Source organism: Serpula lacrymans, assembly GCF_000218685.1.
Source record: "Serpula lacrymans var. lacrymans S7.9 unplaced genomic scaffold SERLAscaffold_12, whole genome shotgun sequence".
In the NCBI taxonomy this organism is placed as follows: domain Eukaryota; kingdom Fungi; phylum Basidiomycota; class Agaricomycetes; order Boletales; family Serpulaceae; genus Serpula; species Serpula lacrymans.
In genome coordinates this window covers 915,983-940,125 of record NW_006763301.1, presented here as the reverse complement: position 1 = coordinate 940,125, position 24,143 = coordinate 915,983, and the positions used below count along the sequence as shown (strand labels likewise).

The window sequence follows — 24,143 nt, the reverse complement described above, 5'->3', positions numbered from 1 at the left end:
CGATGGTGATGGTGCTTTGGAGAGATTTTTGTGAGACAGAACTGATGCGCTGTGCACGAAAAAAAGAAGGATCACAGCGGGAAAGAAGTCTGAGATTTGACTGTAGCCACTTTCATCACTTTAGTCTCGCTCGCTCGCTAAAAATCGTCTATTTCACGTAACACCTTTATTCTCTGCTGCGGATTCAACAACGACAACGAGCACCCTGTATCAATGCTTCTCGTCACCGCAAACGACGATGACTGCCGTTAATTAACCCAAAAAATGTGGTTCACGCAAAAACGAGCACCCGATTTACATTTGACAAAAACATCTAGAGATTGCAGGTATCAAGGAACATGTACATATGATATAGTCTAAGCAGATGCGCTCAGAATGATACTACCTACCACCAATCTGGCTTGTGTAAAAAGCACCCACACTCAACACGACTGATTCACACTGTGCAACACTGTCGCCTTGTTACAGTGGAGCATCAACCGATGAAGGCGCGCCGTTATCAATGCTGTTGAGGCAAGGACGTTTCATAACTGATATGAAATGGAACTTGGTCAGCAAATGATTATCAATCCGATTAGAAAAAGAAAAAAAGCATAGACATCAACATGATCATCAACGCAACAAATTCTGAACACCTCAGTCTCGCCTTTAAATCTCCATCCACATCCATCTATCATTTGACCAGCCTCACGGCGGCCAGATACCCAGCAAACAATTGCGGGACCCTCGAGACATTGACGTCAAGAGAGCGGGTTGTGTACTTTTACCAGGTTTTTCTTCTTCGGTGTTCACTCCAAAGGGAGATATCGCATGAAAAAGTGATAGAATTGCACGACACTCACATGTACATAAATGATAATCCTACGACAACGATAACAAACGCAAGGCGACTACAAAGTACGGCCACGGAAAAGGATGTACGCATCTCCAGGTGATCCTGCGTCCTGGCCCCTCAACCAAAGGGAGAAGCGATCAGCAAAGATTGTTTTTGAGACGACCCGATCCAAAAGGATGTCTTTCTTCGACGTTTGTCTGGACCATCCGTCCCTACAAAGTGCCTATACATCGGCGAGGACAGAAAGTAATTTGGACGTCGTGGTTTTTTGCTGTTCAAGGATGAACACCATGGGTCTTTATACACTCCCGCATATAGCCGAGCGGCGTTTGTAAATTTGACCCTCAGTTTTCCTGTAGTAAATTGTGTCCTGGTCACCGCTGCTAGTTTTCGGGACAAGTACTTTTTCTCTCTCTCTTTGCTTTATTCTTCTACGTGCCATGTCATTGGCGGCGTACGTGCCAAAGACAAAACCCACCCAAAGCGCGTTTTCAGAACTCTTCAAACGCTCAAAATTTGCCACTTTTGACCCTCAAATTGCCCAAGTCTACACCACATACGGCGGCGATGCCAAGCGCGGAAACTGGGGCTTCAAACGGCCTCTTCCCCTGCGGAGACGAGGCGCATATATCACAGTCAAGGCTGTAGACTCGCACGAGCAGCAGACAGAGTGGAATAGCGCAGAGAGCCAGGCGCTGTGGATGAAGAACTGGCAGGAGCTCAAGCTGACGGCCGTACGCGGGTCTTCAGATTCGCTTGGGAAGCAATCTCTAGGACTCAACTATGCGAATGCGGCAACGCAGATCGATGGTAACCAATGGATCGTAGACTCGGACTACACTTCAGGGCAGAGTGACCCTGTCGCAGGGCGTGGCACTCTCGTACCCAATATCCACGCCATGTCGAGAAGGAGATTCAAGAGTTACATCGAGCATATACGCGCGCAGAGAGGCGAGTTCTACGAGTATCTGCAGGCTGATGGGAGTGACGGGAAGAAGAAGGCTGGAGTGAGTGGGCTGTCCTATTACCAGATTGCGAACTCGGGTGCGAAGAGAGAGATGCACGAGATTTTGGCGAAACAAGCATCGGAAAAGCGCAGGACAAATTCACGCTCACGTGAAATCGAGCAGGTCCCGCACCGCACCGCAGGCTTGACGTACACCCATTTCTCGCCATTGCAGACCTATCTTATGACAGAAGCTCAGCCTGGCCGTCTACTCGAAGAGTACGTTCCAGAGGAGAGAGGAAGGCAGCCGGGACACATAGCCGGGTTTGCGAGAATGACTGCGTTCGTGAAGAAGGGCAACCAAGGCACGGCACAGGCTATGGACTGGAATTCGCAAGAGGAGACAGGGGTTACGAAATTCCGTGCAGAGAGCGCAATACTGAGGAAGGTGCCAAATGTGGTAGGGGTCAAGCGAGAAGGGTTGAAAGCGGCTAGGATTGACCTGGACCTACGGAGTGTGGATATGCCTCAGCATGAGCGAAGTAACACGCATCGGCCAGGGTCGAGGAAGTACATAAGTCAGGCTCCGGCTCCTACGGGGAGATGGGTGGCTACGTCAATGACTACACCCCGACGCAGGGTTGATTATGCTGGTCTGCAAAAGAAGCAGGCGGCTGCGCGGGATCAACAGTATTCAGGCGCGACGTTGGACAGACTGAAGGGCTTGCTCGGTACTCCCAACCCAGATGGTACAAACGACATATAGTAATATATTAATCTGGATACATGGTCGCAGGGTACATGTAGCTGTTCGGATATCGCGATAGTACATTGCTTTTTTCTGGCTAATACATGGCGAGTCGCGACAGAAAAGAGTGCACACCCAGTACTGAAATACAAAGTTTAAATTACAATAAGGATTTGCTCATATATGGTCCGTCTAACTCGTATCCTAGTTTACGATAGTAGTCTCGCGTCCCAACACCTGCATCACAGACTTCAGTGACTCTCCCGCCAAAGAAAGAAATAATTACTACAACTTACCTGAGATGACCGCGAGCTTGATGCTACCGTGTTCCTCCCTCGCTATCCGTTCTGCCTCCTCCATCAATAAAGTACCGAAGCCCTGTACATTACAGGTAAAATTAAAGGATGAACACTAATCGGCTTTTATGGCGCTTACCTGATGTTGGAATTTTGTTGGATCTCTCCCATGTACTGGTACGGCAGTACCATACACATGCAGTTCTCTTACGATGCTGCAGCCACCTTCGTCACCCTCCTTTCGTATTAGCTCTGGCCGGAATGTACCCTCCTCAGAGCACTTCCTAAGTCGTAGCAGTCCGACGAGAATGTCACGTTCTGGATCTTCATACGAAAGGAATGTTTCCCAACCACCGTTAGCCGTGTAATCCCGTCTTAGGAGTTCAACAGATTCTGGGCGGACTTTGTGGTGTATTTCATGTATCTGGTGAATGAAAATTTAGATAAATCCAACCCAGCATTTATGTGATGTCGTCACTCACACCAACTTCACGGAATCGTACATCCCTACATTCAGCACCAAAGTCTTTCATACGATTAAGTGCCAGTTCTCGAAGGTTACCAGAGTTCTCGCAACCACTTGATACAAGTGGAAGGGGAATATCTCTATCGGTCCAGATTTTCAGTTTACAATTTCTTTTTTATCAAGGAAAAGAAAGCGAACCTTTGAACCCGATAAACCCTCGTCCATGGTGGCACCAACGCCAAGATTCGCGCAACCACGTCGACAAGAACATTCGGCGTATAGTTCTTATATCTACCTGTCCGCCAAAGCTCATATAAACCAGTACCTCTGATGACAAGCGTGGGGTAAATCTTCAGGCCATCGCTCCTGAAAGCAGGATTCTCAAAATACTCCTTGAACTGGTCTAGGTCACGTTCGACGCCGACATTCGGCAGGTCAGGCATCATGTGAGCAACTACCTTGAACCCCGCGTCTTTTGCTAGATGGAAGGATTCGGAGACGGCACGGACTGTGTGACCCCGGTTTGTATCACGGGCAACGTCTTCGTAAACGGACTGGACACCAATTTCGAGACGAGTGCAGCCGTATCGCAGCATTTGGCTACAAAGGTACGAGCGATTGAGTGAGAAATGATGACTACCTCTAAGGAGCTTACCTGAGATGTGGTCGCAAGCAATAATCTGGTCGGGTCTCAATAGTGATGCCGATAGCTTTTGATTTACTTTGCTCTGAAAATCTGCCACAACATTTAGTAAGCAGGCAAGATGCAACGAAAGTGAAAGCATATACCGGACGGCTTCATCGATATCCGTCCCAGTGAACCCTGATAATGCATTATGTAGTTGAGCAACGAATTTCCCTCGGTAATCTTCTGGCATGCTCATGAATGTTCCACCCATGATGATAAACTCGACCTAAGTACAATCGTCAAGATAGGAGCTGCCATAAAGTGTCATCGTGACTTGCCTTGTCTACATTGTGACCTAAACTCTTTAGCTGCTCTACTCGACCACGCGTTTGCTCATAAGGGTCATATCGCGCACGAATAGCACGCATGCTCGTTGGCTCATAGCCAGTATAGCTCTGAGTGCTATAATCAAAATCTGAATCTGGTCCTCCTGGGCAGTATCTGAAGAGAATGTAAGATTGTTGTGAGTATCCGCACTATTTTCATACTAACACACATATGTTCCCCGTCATGGCAATATGTGGACATCGATGTGGTTTGCACATGACGGCAACAACTGCGATCTGAGAGTTAATTAGTTAACATCTTCATAATAAACATGATGTAGTAAACGTACCCCGCTAGCCGTTCGTATAGGACGAGCACGTAATTTTGGTAGTAACGCTTTCTTATAATCGTCTGGTATGGCACTGATGATGTCCACTAGTCTTGGAACACCACCGAATCCGAATTTCTTGCTCAATTTGGCCCTAAGCTCGTTCAGTGAGACAGTCTGGTTTGCATCGTGGGCTTTGATGAGCTCTGCAGCAATCCCGGATGTCACTCGCAGTAATTGTTCGGCCTGTGATGGACCTTGAAACCTGTTATTTGCGAGCAAAGATTGATGCAGATAATGACTCGCACCTTCTGTTTTCGTTCCCTGCACCATCGCACCAAATATCAATTCGTAGCTGTTCTACAATTAGATAAGTCTGTTCTTGAGCTGTGTTATATCCCCGCGTAGATAAAAGAAAAAGGTGTGGACGATCTGCAAGGATAACTCCAAAATTTGTAGGGGGTATTTCCGAATCCGAAAGCCATGTGGCTTGCATTTGACTGACGTTTCTGGCGACGGGCCTGGTTTGATAGGTCCAGGAAAAACATAAGCTCCATCCCCGCAGTACTCAGGCTCTTGCGCTATACCTGCTTCATCCATCGCCATCGGGTGTTTGCAACGTTGGCTCTCTCCAAGAAAAAAGACATAAAATCTGTATATATTCCTCTCGCTAAAATTGCGCTGCTCAAGCTTGTCCTGGACGCAGGTCTATGCCACCCCCCACTTCTGCTGATTCCTGGCTAGCTGCTCGGAGGTTTGGAATAGTCATTGACGCTGGATCGTCAGGTTCCAGGCTCCAAATTTACAGCTGGAAAGACCCCTCCGTCGTTCTCAAAGAGCATGGAGATGATGTCCGCCGTACACTGCCAAAGGTCGACAAAGGTGTCAAGGAAGGAGAAGAATGGATAACAAAGGTCGAACCAGGCATGTGTTTAATGCACAATATCTAGACTACACCGAACTGATAACAGTATCGCTGTTATCTTAGGCCTCTCATCTTTCGCAGACAACCCCGACGGCGTTGCATCCTATCTCGCGCCTCTACTTGAACATGCGCGCTCGCATATACCCCCCTCTTTAGAGTCAGAGACACCACTGTTCTTACTCGCGACGGCAGGAATGCGTTTACTGACGCCCATACAGCAAGCGCGCATAATTCACTCAGCATGTCATTACCTCAAGGCATCATCTAGTTTTCGCATAGATGACTCCTCCCCAGACGGACCCTGTGGCTCGAGTGTACAAATCATCACAGGTGAAGAGGAGGGATTATATGGCTGGATAGCCGTGAATTATCTTATGGATGGATTTAATGGCCAGAACGAGAACCGAACAACATACGGATTCCTGGATATGGGCGGAGCGTCGACTCAGATTGCCTTTGAGCCCAGCCCAGAAAGTCGAGACAACTCTCATAACCTGGTCGACGTGCGCCTTCGTCTCCTTGGAGGTGAAGAAATAAAGCACCAAGTTTTTGTGACTACCTGGTTAGGATACGGAACCAACCAGGCTCGGGAGCGGTACATCGCTGCAGCGATTAAAGAATACGAGCAGAATCGTCTCGACAGTTCATCGTCTATTGGTTCCTCTGAAAGGTTTTCTATTGACGACCCATGCCTCCCCAAGGACCTCGAACTCTTAGAATATCCGCTACAGCCAGAAGGTTCCTCTCAGTCGGTAACTCCTTACAAACTAGTCGGAACGGGTTCGTTCACCCAGTGTCTACGCGGCACATCACCTCTCTTGAACAAAAATGTACCATGTCCGGATTCGCCATGTTTATTCAATGGCGTACATGTACCTCAAATAGATTTCTCGGTGTCGCATTTCATTGGCGTATCGGAATACTGGTACTCTTCAGAGCACGTTTTCGGACTAGGAGGACCATACGATTTCGTACAATACGAACGCGCTGCATCTGATTTCTGTGGTCGTGATTGGACAGGAATAGTGAAACAGCATGAGACATCTCGACAACAGGGAAGGATTGGAGGAGATGGGGAGGTCATGGAGGATGGACAGGTTGTTAATACGGGAATATGGGGCGACAAAGTAGAAATATCGCGGCTGGAGATGCAATGTTTCAAAGCAGCCTGGGTGGCTAACGTGTTACATGAAGGAATTGGCATTCCACGCATCGTAGACCCTGGTGGAAACACGACTACTGCTGGAGACAAAGTCGCACAACAGGCAGAGAGCAAAGGTCTCGGACGACCAGTTTTCCAGTCAGTTGACACTGTTGGTGACATTGCTATAAGCTGGACTCTGGGTAAAATGGTTTTGGAAGCAAGTAAGGAAGTCCCTCCAGCGTCCAGGTTAGACAGACCCTTGGTGGACCCTGTAGATGATATACCTGAAAGCCCTAATCCACCCATTAAGCCCATCCGACCACCACTCCTCGATTTGGACGCTATTGAGGACCATCTGTCACAACATCTCCCTCCTTCATTATCACGTGAATCACTAGGGTTCTCGCCTGTCGCCTTTCTGTTCTATGTAGTCCTTCTGTTCGTCATTTTCTGCATGACTTATCGCTTACGACATTATCTGCGGCTTAATTTGCGACGTCTTATTCGTGGGCCTTTCAAGAGAGACTACGAGGAGGTGTACTCGATGGAGGAAGGTGGAAGATCTACCCCGCCCTCTCCAACTTCGTGTTTGCCACCAACACTAACTCGAACCCTCCGACGTTTCTCGTTACTTTCTTCTGGTAATCGCCCAATACCTTCTCGTCCGCGTCTTGTTCCAATATCTACCGTGAGCCCCAAAGGCTCTTCTTGGAACACCCATACTTCCCCTTACAACTCACCTACACACTCTACATTCCACTACCAAGATGGCGCATCTACCACAACGTCCTCGCAGTACATCTCCCGCTCCTCGTCCCCCACAGTCGGCTTTAACGACGACAACATCCTGTCAAACAGCATATCTTCACTGACTTCTATGACCACGCGCTCCCGCAACTCTTCGCAACTAAATCTCACGACGCTCGTTCCACGCCAGACGCCTTTATCGCGGGCGAATAGCATGCTTCAAATTCCTCCTGGGGGATCATTCCGCGATGAATGATTTGCGATCTACACGATATGATAATTCTAGTTTCTTGCCTTTGCTTTCCTGACGAACATTTTCAACATTTTGTTTGCAATGGCAGCGGACCCTGGTTTTTGCCTCGTATGTACATTTTCGAACCTTTTTTCCATAGAAAAAATTCCCAAGCTATTCTACTTATCGTGCAACGCAACTACTACTCTCCAAGGGACAACTTTCTACAAACACATGCCGTTATGGCATAAAGCCACAGTGAAAATCCCACACCAAGTCTATTTGACGCTGAGTACATGTGGCGAAGGAGCACGTCGTAACTGATTTTACGTCTTTCTGAGGCACCAAAAAACGTCAACGTAAGAGATCATTGTCGGTTCTTGATAAGGAGGAAGATACGGTTCCTCGGTATAAACCCACTTCGGCCAGGAATCTATAGTGGGGGTAACGTGTGAGCGGGCACCTGAGAAATATGTTGCAGGCGACCCATGGCCTGATCCAGCTAGTTATTCGGAGGCAAATCATCTAAAAACGTTCCTCTTGATCACGAAATGACTAGATCTTTTGACCTTGGCCTTTTTCTTTTCTTTTTATATACCCACTCATCTTGAGAGCAAGGTTCACCACATGGCTGAAAGATGGGGGGAATCAATCTAGCGGGCGAAAAAGGGCGCTATGCACTGATGGCATGCCAGGAGTACTGATTACTCAGGACAAATCAATCCTTGAGATTGATGCATGCTCGGTCGAGATAGCGAGCGACTGCTCGCAATTGGGATCTCGGTCAGTCGAAGCCTTCGATGGAAAGAAAAGGGTTTTCCACACCGTTAATAGACATGTCAACAAAACAACCGCAGGATAACGACCGTGAAGTAGCGGTGGATTTCTTACACGTCGAGTCTCCTTCTTCTTCTATCGTCTCGTCGAAACTCAGGTCAGATCATGCAGTGTTCCATGAAAGACTAAACCATGTGGTGCTCTTCAATAAACGAAGGAAGTTCTGTGGAAAAACATGGACAGAGATAACAAGACACAGCAGGTAAACAAAGCGATAAGCACGATACTCGTACTCATATTATCCCCTCAACCCCTGGAACTAGCGGCGCGAGACAGTAGCCCTCCTTGGCCGAGATCGCGTCCCGCCTGTCGCAGCTGGTGCAACAGGTGGAACGATAGCTTTACTCTCCCGAATCCCATCTCGAAGACGCGCCTGAGCATCACGCAAGTGTAGAATCCCAAATACCCAATCCTGCTCGTTCGCCATACTTACCCCTGCGTCGTGCAACTTTTTCTCTTCATCTGCTGAGAGCAAATCGACCGATGTACGCTCTCCGGTCCGCCATAGCAAGATTTGATGAACAGCCTCAGGAAGAAGTATGTTTGCGCAGTACTGAGGGTGTATGTGGTAAGCTGGGTGAATGGGGATCACTAGAAGAAAGGAGGAGCATGTGCGTACTGAGAGCTTCTCGACGCCTGATAGCGCTTCATATCCTTCACATCCACGCTGCCGCGGTGGATAGCATGATTCCGTTCGTGGAAGTGATGCAACTACTGAGTTCGCATCTGTCTCCTTGGCCTCGTGATCCTTATGACGATCGTGAGATCACCGTATGTCTAGAAGAACATGCTTGGAAAACTAGCACACCTCATGCTTATCAACCATGGACAACTCGGGGATTGCTTGGGGTTCAGCTGACAGCGAGTCTCCGAGCTATAATATGTAAATAGGCTATCAAAGAACCACGAGGGCAAATATAGATACCTGTTCTAACGTCTCAGGAGCAGCGGCTGGTGGAGGCTGTTCATCCTTGCAAAGAACGTAAGCAAGGTGACTACAAACTGAGCATAAGTGTACTTACAACTATCAGCGCTTCTTCAGCGGCAAGTGGCTGAGATTGTACATCTTGTGCCGACGGAGGTTCCACCTAATGGTATCGGGTAGTAAATCTTCTCCACTTACTGGCAGAAAAAAATGATGATACCTTAGCTACTTCAACAATATTACCTTGAGACATAGGCTGTGTCGAATAGAATTTTATCAGCTATAATTTTTTATCCGACGGAGGGACATGAATCCCCTACTTACAACCTCCCCTTCCTCAACGGGTACCTCAGCGGGCCCATTAGCTGATTGAGTTTCCACTTGCACGGACGGTTCGATGCCAATACCATTGACATTCTGCTCACCAACATCTATCATCACCTTGGCACGCTTCTCCTCCCGTAATACCCACTCACACAGGTGTGACTGCAGTTTTCTAATTTCCGCAGGCGATAGGGTCCCTCTTACTGCCGCACCCTCCTGCAACGAGTCCCGCGCAGCACCACCCTTAAGGAACCGCCGATGCCGGTCCAGCGCAGGCGCATATAGTTCATTGAGCACGGCTGAAAGCACAGGCTTGACGTAGGCGAGCTGTTCGCGCATACCGAGCCCCTCAAAGTCTTCTGGAATGGGAGACTTCGGGACCGGGCTTTCCGCTCGATGTCGTCCTCTGCCCTCTCCAGTCGCCTCGGATTCGCTGGCACTCTCATCATCGTCATTGGCATCTTTCATCTCGCTTTCAAACTTTCCTAACTGTACCACGATAAGTGTATGAGTAGAACCCAAAGAGAATGGAATGAAATAGATGTATGTTTACCTCACAATCAACAAACCCTGGCTCTTCTGACGTGTAAAATCGGTCTCTTGTTAGATCATATTCCAATTCGTCCAGAAATTTGACTGTAAACTTCGATTTTTGTGTTGCCTTGGTGGGAGGGATATATGCTATTAGTTTTGCAGGCCAAAATTTATTATTTCGAGGGGGCCTAGCGAGCACAAGTTCCCCTGGAATTTGCAGTGTCGGATCACAAGGAGGGGGGGACCAACGATCCATATCTACATCAATGTTCGTTTCGACCAACTTCCCCTTGCCTTTTGCATCTCTCTTGATGAGGCTCTTCTGCTTATTTTTTACGGCGGAGAAACTACCATCAAAAGAGGACAGTATGTTAGGCAAGCCATCGTTCTCCTCTTCCTCTACGTTGAGCATCATTTGCGAGGCCATTTCCCATTTATGAGCAAGGTCCGTTTTCTGCCTCTTTCTGGGCGAAGCACGGACGTCATGAGAAGAATTGGAAACTCTGAATGTATGCGGTGTAAAGCGCAGTATTCCGCGCGGTGTCGCCATGGATAAAATATTCCTATGAGATGGGGATTTTATATCCAATATGGTGCTTGACCTAGTATTGATTTGTCCAAAAAGCGAAACCCGAAGGGAAGTACTACCAGGCTTTTGAGGTAAAATCTGAATGTAAGAAGGTGAGCTGGATGATGACATCATTTGAGAGAGACGCATATACTTTAGCAGGGCACCACATAATATCTAGATGTTCAACTTGAGTTTCATCTTCAGCCAATGCGCCATCCTTGTTCACCAAAACCCAAACGAACTCGCCCAAATTATGAACACTCCATGTTTCTCCGTTCTGCATCTTTCCCTTACTGCTAGTCGATGGAGGCTTCAATTTGCTTTTCGGAGCATTTCCAGATAACCTGGTCTGGCGACGAAGTGTTGCTCGTGGTAGATGTGAAGATAGGTCCTGTATGGTGTCTGTACTTTTTGAAGATCTTGAAATATTCTTTCGCGACATTTCTGAGCGTAGCGGGGCAACGGGTAAAGGTGACGCAGAGCGACTTAGAGTGGTTAATGAGCTGAGGGACGTGAGGTCAGATATCGAAGCAGTCCTCCGCCGTTTCGTGCCCGCCAACACAAGGGTCGGGGGTGGTAGTACTGGAGGAGGAGGAGGAAGAGGTGGTGGTGGTGGTGGTAATGGCTTTAATTTTTGAACAGGCTTTGGTTTTGGCTTCGGTGTTGGTTTAGACCTGAGAGATGGGCGTTGAGGAGAAACACTGAGTTTTAGAGAATCTCTATGTTTTGCTTTTGAACCGTAGCGAAACTTGACTGAGCCTCTGCTATGGAGAGGCTCTCCAAACGAGTCGGAACTCGGATGGACGTCGTCTGCATCCGACTTGAGAGGAGAGCTACCCCCGAACCCAAAACTGCCACCCGCCCTGCTGTCCGTACCACGTGTCTGAGACGCTCCCTCTCCAGCCATCTCTGCGTTCGACATCATCCTGTATTCAGAACACGAGTAGCCTCCGACGTGCCAAATGTCCACCAGAAATCACACACAAGACGGTATCGGACGAGATCAGGAGATCAGGATGATACCAAGAAATCAAGCAAAACGCGAGTCGCTGGATGGAGGGGCCGAGTGCGATATTCGCTGGATGATGCGGGCAGCAAGCGCGTTCGCTGCAAAAGGCCAACTTGAAAGCTGTGAACAACCAATTTCGCCAACGACAAACACAAGTTGGAGGCGCGCTCGGTCACGCCAGACGCATATTCTGTCACATCCACGGCCGCGGCATTGTAATACACAAGCGCCCACAATACATACTTACCTTTCGAATCTGAACATGAACGTCTTTAGGCTGGCCTTTCAAAGGTGCTCATCTTGTTTTTATTTTCTATCTTACACAATTAAATTCAAATACCTGATTTCTTACTTACTGACGTACTACTACAGGTGGATTTTATCTCGGGTGTAAATTACCGCATCCAACCTCCGGCATTCAAGACAAGGCTGTTATCATGATCCTCTTCGTCATCCAGTAACACAGACGCGCAGCGCTTCACTCAAGCTATACCACTGTACGTTACACGCCGTCAGCACCTTGATAAAGTTTACCAAAGTATCTTCAATTGAAATCGACCTCGCTTCAAGAGCATGGGCCTTGCACGCGTCCAGAACTTGGAATCCGAGTGAACGTGCATGAAATCAAATCAATCTATGAAATAGTCGATAATTCGATAAGTAGTTCTCTATTAAAACACGCACGCACGCAACAAGGTCCCTTTCTTCTTCTTCCCAATCATTATCGCCATCCCTATCATAATCATTGACATCTTTCATTTTCCAAACAGGCTAAACTTCCAGAACGAAACATGCCGCAGCGGATATGAAAACATGTCAAAAAAAATCATAAATCAAACATCAATGTCTCTTCCAAAGGGGGCCCATCATCCAAATCAAAGCTTCACTCGGAAACCTTGTCAGCGCTCACACTTGTCCATCATGCATCAGCATCACCTTTGTCTCATGTGCTTATGTGCTTCCATGCGCGATCGCTTTCATACACTACAAAAGGCTGTCATAGCTCAGCTCTGAGACTCTGTGATAACTGTAAACAAGAAAAGGCAACGTGCCTCGACTCATCCATTTTCTCAGCTGCCCCTTTCACATGGTCGCCGCACAGTGACCGTGTCCTGCCAAAAATACGATCTCGCGGGCCGGCTCTCCTGTCCCTGGTATATCCACCCCGATCGCTGCCCCTAGCAGAAACCACTCTTCCTGTCACGGTCCAACGTCGCTATCCATCATCCTGTGTACATCTCCTACTGCGCACATTCCATCTCAGACCTTGTCTCCCCTGCTTCCAAACCAGTATCGTACAGCACCATCCCGGATAAAGTGTGTAGCACGCTGTCGTCCCAAATCAACCTTAACAAGTTAACCTTATTGTCAAATGACGCACTCTCAGCGCTTTCCAGTCATCTCCGAAGCCTTTTATGTTCAATAAAGGCCGTGTATATGCTCTATCCAAAGAGGAAGGAGTGACTTTCTTCCTTCTTACGGTCTGCTCCTAGGGGGACTAGCACATATGATATCCACCTGTTTCACCAAACAGCCATCACGCGATGCAACAACAAAAGACTTCTTTCTATCTTTACTCCCACTCCTTCGAATGTCGTTCCCAGTATGGCGATGCACCACTTTCGAAGAAAAAAGGAGCACCACTTGGCACCTTGGTGACTTGCTAGACTAATCCGTTCCTGATTGTATCGTGATCCATCAAGGGACTAGCGCGACAACTGCGGATAAATCCACTGCGGTGAACTCAACACAATGGATCTTTTTCATTTCCTTTAGGACTATTCTTCAATATTCGATTCGGAACATCCCCGTGAGGTAAGCGCTATGGGATGCTGTCTGCAGTAACGTTAGAAAACCCAAAACGTATCAAATCATGTCAAAAAAACAACCATTCAGCCTGTCAATGACAGTACGACTGAGAGTAAAAGTAACTGTAAGCCAAAATGAAGCTCGAGTAAGTCGAAGTGGCAAACGAAGTGGGGAGCCGACGAAAAATCCGTAAAAGAAAGAGATTCGCATATCACAACGAAATTTCGAAAAATGCGCAAGAGAGTGGAATGGAACGATTAGTGCTACAGGTACGATGCCGGGTGTTCAAAACTTGAACGGTCTAGATGAGAAACAGAACAGGGCGTGACAAACAAAACATCAAGAATGGAACCTCCTATCGTAAGAGTCTTTCCTACAACTGGGACAAACATATATTTAAAATACTATCGCGGGCTGGAATGTTCGTGTGGGACGCTACGTCTGGGGCCGTCTAGAGAGTGACTTCTTTGCAAACGCTTTGCCTTACTTGACGTCTTCGAGAAATCAGAAGCGAAACTGAACAATCGATTGAAGAACGGCTTTTTGAAGCCCGAGCTTCCTCCTGAATAAGGGGAAGGAGGGGACTTTGTGGTTGAGGTTGCTGTGTATAGTGACGCCTCTGGACCGACCTGCAAGTATCGTAAGTCAAACATTCAGGGAGAACAAACGATAGGATGGACTCACCAACACCTTGATCTTTTGCCCTGGAGTGGGGATAACATAGTACGTACTCCCAGAATCGCCACTTCCACCTTCACTAATAGGAGACGGTGTCCGTAGAGGTTCTCTGCGCATATCCTCCGGTCTCGTCGACCGTGGACGAGGACCTCTCGGACCTCTACTGTCAGCCAATCGGTTCTCCTCATGAACGGAAGCGAGATGACTGTGGACGTAGGGATACGGAGCAGGCGTTATACGCGGATACTGGGGGAAAACAGATTTGGGGGTTGGAGCTGAAACGGTATATGTCATTCCTGGAGCATGATGAGGCGCATATACCATCGTAGGGGGTGCATAGTTTTCGCTCGAGTGACGACCGGGAGCATATACGATCGAAGGAGGTTGTCGAGATGAAAGAGACCTTTGTGCGCGGTGTGCAGTGTATCGATCGTTTGTCTGTACAGGGGGTTGCGAAGGAGGAGTTGGCTGAGACTGCGAATACGTGACTTGTGGGGCTTGTGGCACATTGAGCGAAGTGGGTACATAGCGTGGCGACGGCGTTTCGATGATTTGTTCCGCTGTCGTGAGTGGTGGATTATGCCTAACGGGTTCTGAGGTGTATCTAGTGCGGTGGGAAGGACGTGAACCTGAGCTAGAGGGATGCGTCAAGCCTTCAGCGTCAGCTGGATAAATACGAATTTCCTCAGGCCCATGAGAAAGAGGAGCGTCCACTAAGACGCGACTCGGGTGCTGAGAGGGGTGAGATAAGTGTTCGTGGCGCGAAGGGAGACCCGCGGAATGCTGGGAGACAAACTCTGAACGCGAAGGATCGAGAGAAAAGTGAGTGCGGGGATACGATGCATGATTACTGCCTCTGTGGCTTGGACGAGAGCTGGTATGCGAGGTCGTGCGGGGACGTGTGTCTGTGCTGCTCCCATGGTGCCCATGAGAGATGGGGATATCAGGTCGTCCGTCCCCATACTTCAGCAACATCTTTGGGGGCAACGAATGGGTGCTCTCCGCGTCCGAGTCGCGTTCATCGTCGTCAGAGTCTTCCACGATGACCGAGGGGGGAACAGAGGGAGATGCAAACTGGGTGTCGAATGGGGAATGGGAGCGCACCCAGCGCTCTGTTCGCTCGCGCGAGCTCATGTAAACCCTGATAGCTTCTGGGGAGAACGTGTACTCTGTCATTTACTGGCAGGAGTCCCTGGCTTTCTTGTGGGATACAAGCTGTACGACGAGGAATGGGCGGGCGGGAAGGGAGCAAGGATGGCTGAGAAGAAGAGGTTATAAGGGAGAAGCCGTGTTACGGGAACTGAGAAAAAAAAAGCAAAAGCAGTGGGACTCTGTTTTAATCACATCTCCTTTTTGCGACAGATTTCGAGCCATGAATAAACTATTTCCGATGGTAAAAATGGGAGATTATCAGCCTTTACAGCCCAAATCTGTGCACGAAACGTGTTGCCTGCGAGGCAAAGTCTCAGCCACACACACGTGACCGCACTCCCAAACCCGAGATGGCTCCATATATAACCAAGCCCACACGATGGCACCCTCCACTCCATCCTCTTCTCTTCCCCTGCACACATCTGGCACGCTGGTATCAAGATCCAGCATCGCTCGCCTCTTTCGTATCGCTCCCTTCCCGAGCAGAGCTTGTGATACTTCCGCAGCGAGGCGGTGACAATCACAGATGCCTTACGCGGCAATCCCGATAGCTGCCATCATATACGTACCCATTCTCGGAGAACAATGGCATGCTTTTCATGTCATTACCACTTCGCAATCAGGGGATAGTCGTTCTGTCTCCGTCTAGGGGTTATTGCACCAGCTTCCATTGCTGTTTTTTTCCAACTAGATCGATACACATTTTAGTACTATATGATGTAGTAGGCAAACACGAACTGTACTCAAAACACCATACCCAAATCAGTCCGTAAAACCCAAAATATGCCTCGTCCAAATCCAGTAATCTTATATGAAACCCAGAGAAATGCCGACAACACCGATGACACCCATCAAAATAGATCTGGGCAGAGTCATCATCGTACTGCCATTCGTTTGCGTAGGAGCTGGTGAACTGGCAGATGTCTGCGCAGACCCAGCAGAGCTTCCTGAACCGGGAACAGCACCGCTAGCAGTCGGAGATGCGGTAGGAGCTGACATACTGGCACTGGCACTGACCGTGCTTGTAACTGGAATACCGTTCGTGTAGTACATCGTAGTACCTCCGGTGAACATAGGTCCCGTAAACATAGGGCTAGCGCTACCGCCGCCCTCAACCAACATGGGCGTGGCGATTTGGACATAAGTTATAGTGGTGGCCATCATGTTTATCTTGCACGACTCCAAGCCGTTTGCTATATTGCACGACTCTATAACCGACACTTGCGGATAATCGTAATTGAGAACAAAACTGCTAGGGCCTTCCACCAGAGTGGCTATCGCTATCGTGATAGATCAATCCCTCATTCGTCAGGGCCCAGAGTTATAACAAGTTATGTCAAGATAATATGATTACCTGTGTCCACAAACGCCGAGGTTTGACCAATCGAGGTCCCCGTGGGCTCCGCAGGGAATACTTCGTACGTCGTCTGGCCATCTGAACCGACGCCCAGGACGTTAACGCTGAAGGGCTCCGAGTCGAAATCCGGGAGGTAGAGCGATATGTCAGCGCTGCAAACTAGAGATGCGCACAGAGCGTATCTCGATTGTCAACCCGTGTCTGACCCTACACCCTGAAAATAGCACTTACAAGCGACGAACGAAAAGATAATTAGAGTTTTCATCAGGGCCATTTTAAATTTTTGGATCAAGTTGTTCCTTTGGTGAAATGAAAGTAATTCAAGAGAGGAATGAGTCTTCTTCAGATGGCGCGACAGGTGAAAACGTCGGGCTATAAAAATAAAAATAAAAGTACCATCATCTGCGACACAATTCACTTTATACATGTGAAAAAAAAGGGCCTCCAGGCACGGAGCTCTGGACGTTTTTTGTGGACAAGAACACGGGACGATATAACTCAGCGGTTGATGATGCAGCATGTCAAGTGTAACCGGCCAAACCATAGTGGGTCAGAGCCCGGGCCTAGTCAGCACGTAGCACGATGCCCGAGCACATGAGGCGTCGTCTTGGCTTCACAGTCGCCGTCACCGCGCGCTAATAGCCCGTCAAAATAAACAACCATCAAGTGAGAGAAATAATTGCAGAGCAACGTCGAGAGGAGTCAAACTTGACCTCCGAGTCGGGTCTGCTTCAAGAAGTTCAAGTTCCGTTTCAAGTCCCCTGAGCACACACATGGCAATAAGCTTTCCAGCTCCGCGACTATCCACCGACCGCTTCAAACGTCGTTTCTATTCACACCTCCTACTACATAAGACTAATGTACATCCTACGACTGGTCCGAGATCCAGACTAATTAACTCTATGGAGACTAGAAAAAGATGTGCATATATCACAAAAAACAGATGAACGCTACGGAGAGATACATGGAATGGGAAAACACATTTCAACGTTGGATGGGGAAGGTGAGGGACCAGAGACAAGACGAAACCAAGAAAGGCGAACAATACAAAAATAGACGTTCAGATGGAACTTGGCGCAATCAAAAGTATTCTTCTCGCTCAGTGAGAGATTTCTTTCTGGAAAGCAACATTGAGGTTTTGCTGACTGAAATCCATGGGGTTCTGTCCTCTAGAGGGGGTATTTGTACCTGAAGGCAGAGGCGAAGGCATCCAGCGCGGAGTAATAAGCCCGCTTCCCCCAGCCCCAAAAACGAACCCGCCACTTATACCTTCCATCGTATCAGAGTAGCCTGAATAGATAATCAAACAACTTCAGGAAATACCATGTCACAAAGATAACAGCATTTACGTACCAGGAACAAGAACACTATCCCAGAATCCAGTGCTGAGAATGCTATCCATAGAAAGCATGCCCATGGTCTCTTCAGAATTAGGCATCACTGCCATGGTCGGTGGGAAAGTCGTGATGTCAGCCACAGGTCCCATCTCGCTCTCGAACTGGAACTCGTTGATACCAAGCGCATTATTCATGGCATGACTGTTCGAGTACGTCCCCTGATTATTTTGGTGGTTCATCTGATGATTGGGGTCTCCTTGCATGGAAGGATCATCTTTTTCCAAGGAGAGAGCCGCTTCCGCCTGGCTCTCAGCACGGCTTGATGAGCCGTCTGTGCGTGCCGATATAAGCGCCCGAAGGAAAGTGCTGTATAGTGCAGGAGTGTGGTGCGAATTAACAGCAACGCCTTCAAATGTTGACACGACGTCCTTTACGAGATCGAATATTTTTTGGTCGTTCTCCAAAAATGGTTGAAACTCTGGGCGGATGAGCTAGCGATGGAAAATGTCAGCAAATCACTGAATATTCAAACTCGCAAGGCACTTACTTTGAGCAAAGACAAAACAGCATACGACACGAATACAAAGTGAGAATCCGGGGAATACTTCAAGTAACCCCTAGGAGCCAGCTCATCCCGAGCCATAACGGCAACAGCCGTAGCTGACGTATGGCAACGAGCAAAGAAGTGCCCAATGTCGACCGCCGAACGTTCCATCGCATTTTGCAAACCAAAGGAGTTAATGACCAACATGTAGTAGTGGAAGTAGAATTTCTGCATCGTCGCGGAGTACGTGCGTACTACACCGTCCGCTGGCACGCCTATTAGTTATTACAGTAGCACCATCGTGAAGAACAAGAGACTCACCAAGTCCCATCGGCCGAACCACGGTCCACTCATGTTCCCAAGCAAAGATTTGAGTTTCGATAGTCTTGATAACTATCAAGTAGTCACAGTCTGTTTGTAGTCCAGACGCCGAACTCGTCCCGGAGTAAAGGAAGTCCAGACTACGCGACACAATACGTTGCAATTCCTAGGGACATCATGAGTTCAAATTCTCGGTTAACTAAAAATTAAAATACAACACTTACCACATACGACGCGAGTGACATATCCCCCGGTGTCGCAACGGGTGCCCGACACCATTGCAAAGCATTACGAATGATGAAGCTACAGAACACGAGTCAGGGGAGTGAGGTAACGCAAGAAATAGCAGTTTACATACTCTTCCTTAATCGAATGAGGCTTCCCCATTTGTGCACTAGCACTTCGATCAAGCGCAAAGCAAAGGAACCATGTCCGTTCGCGGTTGTGCACTTCCGTATCACGTGCCCGACCTTCAGGCGTATCCTGGCTAGTGACCGCGGTTTTTCGGTGGAGATTGAGATCAGTAGCCATTCTTATCGGGGATGGCGTCAGCAAGGAACATAAAACGTAATAACATTTACGAAAATAACAAACCTGATGGCCATGCCGAGCATCATCCAGGTTTTGTCCTGCTCGTAACGTTCAACGGCACCAGATCCCCACAAGGTCAGGAGGAGATATGCCTGGACAATCTCCAAGGACTTGTAACCTCTAGCGGGTACACTGAAAGCCAGCTTTTTCGCCAGCTCGGTAAGCTTTGCGTGTAGCTCTGGTCGACCGTTATAGAATTTAGATGCAATGGCACATACTAGATAAAAGTTAGTGAGAGAGATCAAGGTCGAAGAGCCTCTGGGCACGTACTTGTAGTCAACAAGAACGGTGATCGTGAACACACAAGAGATGGAGTGTGGAAATCGCGGTCGAAGAGATTACAATGCATCTGTCGATCGATCAAATTTCAGATATAAGAAACGAGGAAAAGATATAAACTCATACATTGATATGATCGAAATAGCTAGAAAGACAATCGATAAATAGATAAAAATAACATAGTTCGAAATGTACGCACATGTCGAATAATGTCACAACTTCCTCCGTACTGACAAAACTCAGCATTTCTGGCTGTACTTGCCGTTCAATATACAATCTACGGAGAGGAAGTATTGTCATTGGGCCTGAAATTGATTATCAACCAAAGTAAAAGTGATTTTGAGTAAAAGATGCAAACCAGGTTTAAAGTAATTGTCGCTAGCTACGCCCAATCTTCTTTCGTCATCATCTTCTGGAGGTCGAGCGGTGAAAGAGCTAGCAGCGTTTCCTTGAGCGCGACGATTTGCTAAACTAGCCTCGGCGAGAAGACCCAATGGATTCAGGGCATTGTCAGGGAGTGAATGCAACTTAGGAGACGTCGAAGGAGGTACACCACCCTGAGATTGAAAAGCAGGTTGCGGAGGTGGGGAAGGAGATGCTATCAACGCTTGAGTGGTTGCCGTCTGACCAGAGGGTGATGGTGACCTAGACACCATGCCTGAAGCAATGCTAGGGTTGCCGATAGACCTGAGTACGGTATCAAGAGTGCGCTCCATTTTTCGCAAGGAACGAGTAAGAAGTTCGTGTTTTCTTGGGCTGTAAATCAGTGTTGGTCATACTTGGCAAGGAATACGATAAGTATGCTTACTTGGAAGAACGTTTTCCACGATTTGATTCCTCGAAGATGCATTCATGGTTTCCGGTAACACAACGTTTGCACGGTGGACCTTGTTCGGCACCCACACACTTCATTTTCAAGCGACGACATACCGTACAAGCACTGTGTGTGGTCTTCAGAAGTGAGTAGAAAGTAAGAGGGATGATAATCACCGTGAGCCACGTGTTGGCTTCGCTTTAGGTTCTTCCTTTTCGGTAGCAGGGCTCTGACCATCATTGTCCTCGTCGTCCTTGCGCGCCTTTTTGCGACTACTGCTGGCCGTTGTGCCGCTAGCCAGAGAAGAGGAGGGCCGTTTCCCATTCATATTAGAGACTGTATAGGGCACGTGCTCTGTAGGGGGGGTGCCGATAGTATCTGATCCCTGGGACGAGGGCGAGGAGAGATTCTGGGGAAGAGCGAGGTGGTGGGGGATGTGCTGGGGCTGTTGATAGGTATAATAGGGCGGATAGAGGGCGAGGGCGGGATCTATTGGAATCTGAGGGGAGTTTGGAGGGGGCATTGAGGACTGGGGGAGACCATGGTCCTGATGGTGCATGGACATGTCGTGGGCGAACCTGTATGACTGGTCCAGGTAAATCTGGGTGTAGTGCGGGGGCGACAAAGGAACGAACATGGTTAATGAGAGGAAAGGCTAGAGAAAAAAGAAAGTACCTGTTGTGTTCTTGAGATATAAAGCAGATTAGACCACTGCGATTCAAGAAACGCGAGTGCTCACGTGCGATTCGTCGATGACAGAAACTTGGGAATGGGCCCACGGGAAAAAGCGGGGGTGGCGCGGTGTCACTCGTGTAAGCGTCTGGAATCCCACTTGGGCTTTCAATAGAGCCTGGTCCAAGATAGCACCAGCGATGCAGAACAACGAAACTCTTCCACGTTCAGATGAGTATAACCTTACAGCACAATCCTTGGGAACACCTCGCTGCTGCAATCTCTGGTGGCACCTCGGCCTGCGCCTCAGCTGAGTTTCAATCTGCCTCCCTGCAGCCTCCACCCATGTCGGCCTCCACTTATGTTTTCTTCATGAGCCTTGCCGTACAAATGGAGCTTCAGAATTCTGCCAGAGACCACCTCGTCCACTTTTTCTCGCCAGCATTACTAACATCCTTTGCAGCGGCCGCCTGTCGGTTTATTAATGATGTTTCTTCCTCTTCATCATACTGCAGAGTCTGCCAAACAGTGTCTTTCTTACGTTTCGGTGCGCTCGGAGCGTATTGCTCGTCACGACATATGTTCTGCTGTCACCTGCGTGGGAGCACATCGAGTCTGCACACTCTGATCCTGGCCTGCTGTTATTTCTGGTGTTGTAATGCTCGCCTTTGATTGCGGTCTTATCCTCCTTCTCCGCTGCATCCTTTACACTATCGGCCAATTCACGGCAACTTCCGAACCAGGTGGCTGTTGCACTCTTCTCTCTGTCGCACTCTCGTAACGTAAACCTTGACTGGCTTTCGCGGGCTCGTTCGTGCCAATATAGCTTAGCTATGGCACAGGGCACATATATAGTATTGCTTTCATTTATGCGCTCCCGTTAAAGTGACGCTTTTGCTCCCGCTTCACCGTCCTCGTGCTTTGCGGTCCGTTTCCGAAAATCAAGCATTAATCCTACAAACCATCATATTCCTTTCCTCGGTTCTCTCGTATTTTTGGCATGCATCATCCCTCAATACGGTACGAAACATGAGGAGTTTTTGCAGAAGCACACACCACCTACCCACTCCATGCTGTAAGCCTCTCCTTTCACCCCTTTCCCTCCTAGAAATTACTAATTTTATTCATAATACCACCTTTAATGAAGATTCGGTAGCGCACATTCATTCGTCACCTGTCTACCATTTACTAAGGCGTTGTTATGGCAAGTTGGGTCACGTCCCAGCTCTTTGATCCCTTCTCGTATGTCCACAATACCATACCCCTTCCCTTTTTAGCCGGTCTCTACTCTTATCTTGACACGTTCATCTACCGCTCACACTCAATCTTGGCCAAGCATTTTATGTTGCCGTCGACCATCCCATATGTCTCTGTCGCTTACTTGTAAAGGACAGAATGTTCCTAATCTATGATTAGAGAGGTGCAGTGACAGCATCATTCCTCACGACACAACTGCTCATTTGGCAGCTAAGCGCATGCAATCCATTCATGATAGGCAAAAATAGGAAAAGTGAAGCGGTCTGATATCAATACATGACTCGATCGTGTTTCTGAGAGAAACCAAGGTATATGCTTCCTGTTTTTTCCCCCATCGCGATGACTGGGTCTGGTGAAATCAGTGTCGTTGGAGACGGTCAACTTTTCTGCCAAGTACTGCAGACATAATGAACTGGATGCGCCATCATATATCAGAGGGCCTTAAACTTCCAGTTTCACAGGTCTGACACATGTCGACATATTGATAAGTCATTGCGCCCATCTCGCAACTCACACTGCGCAATCTAGCAACACTCAACGCCAGTAAACAGCCGACGAAACGTACAGAGCATCGGGTGATGGCCGATACTTCTCGTCCCTTCCGGGCGAGGGTAAGGAGAGAGGATGACTGTAATGCGTTCTTTCTCGACTTCGGTCTGATTATAGGTGCCCAAGGAGAGTTCGTCCGCCATAATTCTCTCATCTGTTCCACTGATTTACGTGAATGAGTCACGGTTTAGGGAGGATGGATCCCTTGCCAGGATCAAGATATGATCTCTTGATCGAATGATATGTCCTCAATTTCATGGTTCATGATCCTTTGTTCCGCGCTTGCATCTACTCTCCTCTAGCTTGGGTCTTCTTTCCAGAAAAACCGCTGTTGACTTCTGCCTTATCGTGCAGCTCCAACTTGGAGCAGCCCTATCATCATACAATGTGTCCCTCGTATTCTCATCTGGCCTTTCCTAATCGAGGAACCAGGGCCTCGATTTTACATCAACGTCCGTGACGGTGTCAACTCCATCCATAATATGATTGGCTGCTCAGTTTACCTGGAATCGGCAGCGTAACAACAATGCTTATAGTATCCTTATCCACCGAAGTCCTCCTCCAAGAACCCACACTAAATTCGTGTCATTCTCACAGCTTACCGGAGCCGCTACCGCTTCCCCGTCTTGACTTGCGTCTTGCTGAATATGTATCATTTACTGACAGGGCAAGCAAGAATACTGCGCGGCATAATCAACGCAGCACTCCTTACGTTCCCAAGAGCTATATGCAGCACCAGAGAACTGCGGTCACGGTATTATGAAAGCATGCAGATACAGCCTTGCCGACGCCGAGGATGGAATCTCGTATGCGCCATGTGCTGCCGCTGCTTCTCAATGCAACATGTGCCCATCCTCTTTCCTATTTTGAGGCTGGACATCTTGCACGTATGTGGTAAAATCTCTTGTTCGACATGTCCTATCGGGTAGTCGATGGTCTGCATTTGACCAATGATTGATGC

General features: G+C 48.3%; 8 protein-coding genes across 8 annotated transcripts; 3 read left to right on the top strand and 5 right to left on the bottom strand.

The window, feature by feature from the left end:
• Positions 1–299: 299 nt before the first annotated feature.
• Positions 300–1,095, top strand: SERLADRAFT_398734 (uncharacterized protein; the record flags this gene model as incomplete). The annotated part of the gene is made up of 2 exons (XM_007322112.1): positions 300–530; positions 843–1,095. A coding segment is annotated over one exon (170 nt), but the record flags the coding sequence as incomplete, so codon positions are not given.
• A 132-nt stretch (positions 1,096–1,227) lies between these two features.
• Positions 1,228–5,022, bottom strand: SERLADRAFT_363295 (uncharacterized protein; the record flags this gene model as incomplete). The annotated part of the gene is made up of 11 exons (XM_007322111.1): positions 1,228–2,766; positions 2,826–2,907; positions 2,965–3,249; positions 3,308–3,431; positions 3,490–3,891; positions 3,947–4,027; positions 4,081–4,205; positions 4,258–4,420; positions 4,472–4,542; positions 4,596–4,831; positions 4,883–5,022. 11 exons carry the CDS (start codon positions 4,905–4,907, stop codon positions 2,690–2,692), a joined length of 1,671 nt encoding a protein of 556 aa, XP_007322173.1.
• A 262-nt stretch (positions 5,023–5,284) lies between these two features.
• SERLADRAFT_417574 (uncharacterized protein) lies at positions 5,285–7,833 on the top strand (the record flags this gene model as incomplete). Its single annotated transcript, XM_007322110.1, has 3 exons — positions 5,285–5,502; positions 5,546–6,279; positions 6,385–7,833. The coding sequence occupies 3 exons, from the start codon at positions 5,285–5,287 to the stop codon at positions 7,644–7,646; spliced, it is 2,214 nt and encodes a 737-aa protein (XP_007322172.1).
• Positions 7,834–8,640: 807 nt separating this feature from the next.
• SERLADRAFT_476129 (uncharacterized protein) lies at positions 8,641–10,875 on the bottom strand (the record flags this gene model as incomplete). Its single annotated transcript, XM_007322109.1, has 8 exons — positions 8,641–9,012; positions 9,079–9,207; positions 9,268–9,333; positions 9,385–9,429; positions 9,482–9,547; positions 9,605–9,640; positions 9,709–10,197; positions 10,262–10,875. The coding sequence occupies 8 exons, from the start codon at positions 10,790–10,792 to the stop codon at positions 8,719–8,721; spliced, it is 1,656 nt and encodes a 551-aa protein (XP_007322171.1).
• A 3,344-nt stretch (positions 10,876–14,219) lies between these two features.
• SERLADRAFT_398724 (uncharacterized protein) lies at positions 14,220–14,716 on the bottom strand (the record flags this gene model as incomplete). Its single annotated transcript, XM_007322108.1, has 2 exons — positions 14,220–14,354; positions 14,412–14,716. 2 exons carry the CDS (start codon positions 14,631–14,633, stop codon positions 14,277–14,279), a joined length of 300 nt encoding a protein of 99 aa, XP_007322170.1.
• Positions 14,717–16,115: 1,399 nt separating this feature from the next.
• Positions 16,116–17,439, bottom strand: SERLADRAFT_398719 (uncharacterized protein; the record flags this gene model as incomplete). Its single annotated transcript, XM_007322107.1, has 4 exons — positions 16,116–16,741; positions 16,816–16,977; positions 17,050–17,158; positions 17,215–17,439. 3 exons carry the CDS (start codon positions 17,090–17,092, stop codon positions 16,269–16,271), a joined length of 678 nt encoding a protein of 225 aa, XP_007322169.1.
• A 478-nt stretch (positions 17,440–17,917) lies between these two features.
• On the bottom strand, positions 17,918–21,227 carry SERLADRAFT_373019 (uncharacterized protein; the record flags this gene model as incomplete). The annotated part of the gene is made up of 13 exons (XM_007322106.1): positions 17,918–18,108; positions 18,172–18,646; positions 18,703–18,953; positions 19,021–19,186; positions 19,245–19,323; positions 19,379–19,552; positions 19,615–19,828; positions 19,882–19,960; positions 20,017–20,035; positions 20,090–20,195; positions 20,249–20,640; positions 20,699–20,830; positions 20,881–21,227. 13 exons carry the CDS (start codon positions 21,225–21,227, stop codon positions 17,918–17,920), a joined length of 2,625 nt encoding a protein of 874 aa, XP_007322168.1.
• A 490-nt stretch (positions 21,228–21,717) lies between these two features.
• SERLADRAFT_476115 (uncharacterized protein) lies at positions 21,718–22,815 on the top strand (the record flags this gene model as incomplete). Its single annotated transcript, XM_007322105.1, has 2 exons — positions 21,718–22,451; positions 22,524–22,815. One exon carries the CDS (start codon positions 21,722–21,724, stop codon positions 22,046–22,048), a length of 327 nt encoding a protein of 108 aa, XP_007322167.1.
• Positions 22,816–24,143: the final 1,328 nt, after the last annotated feature.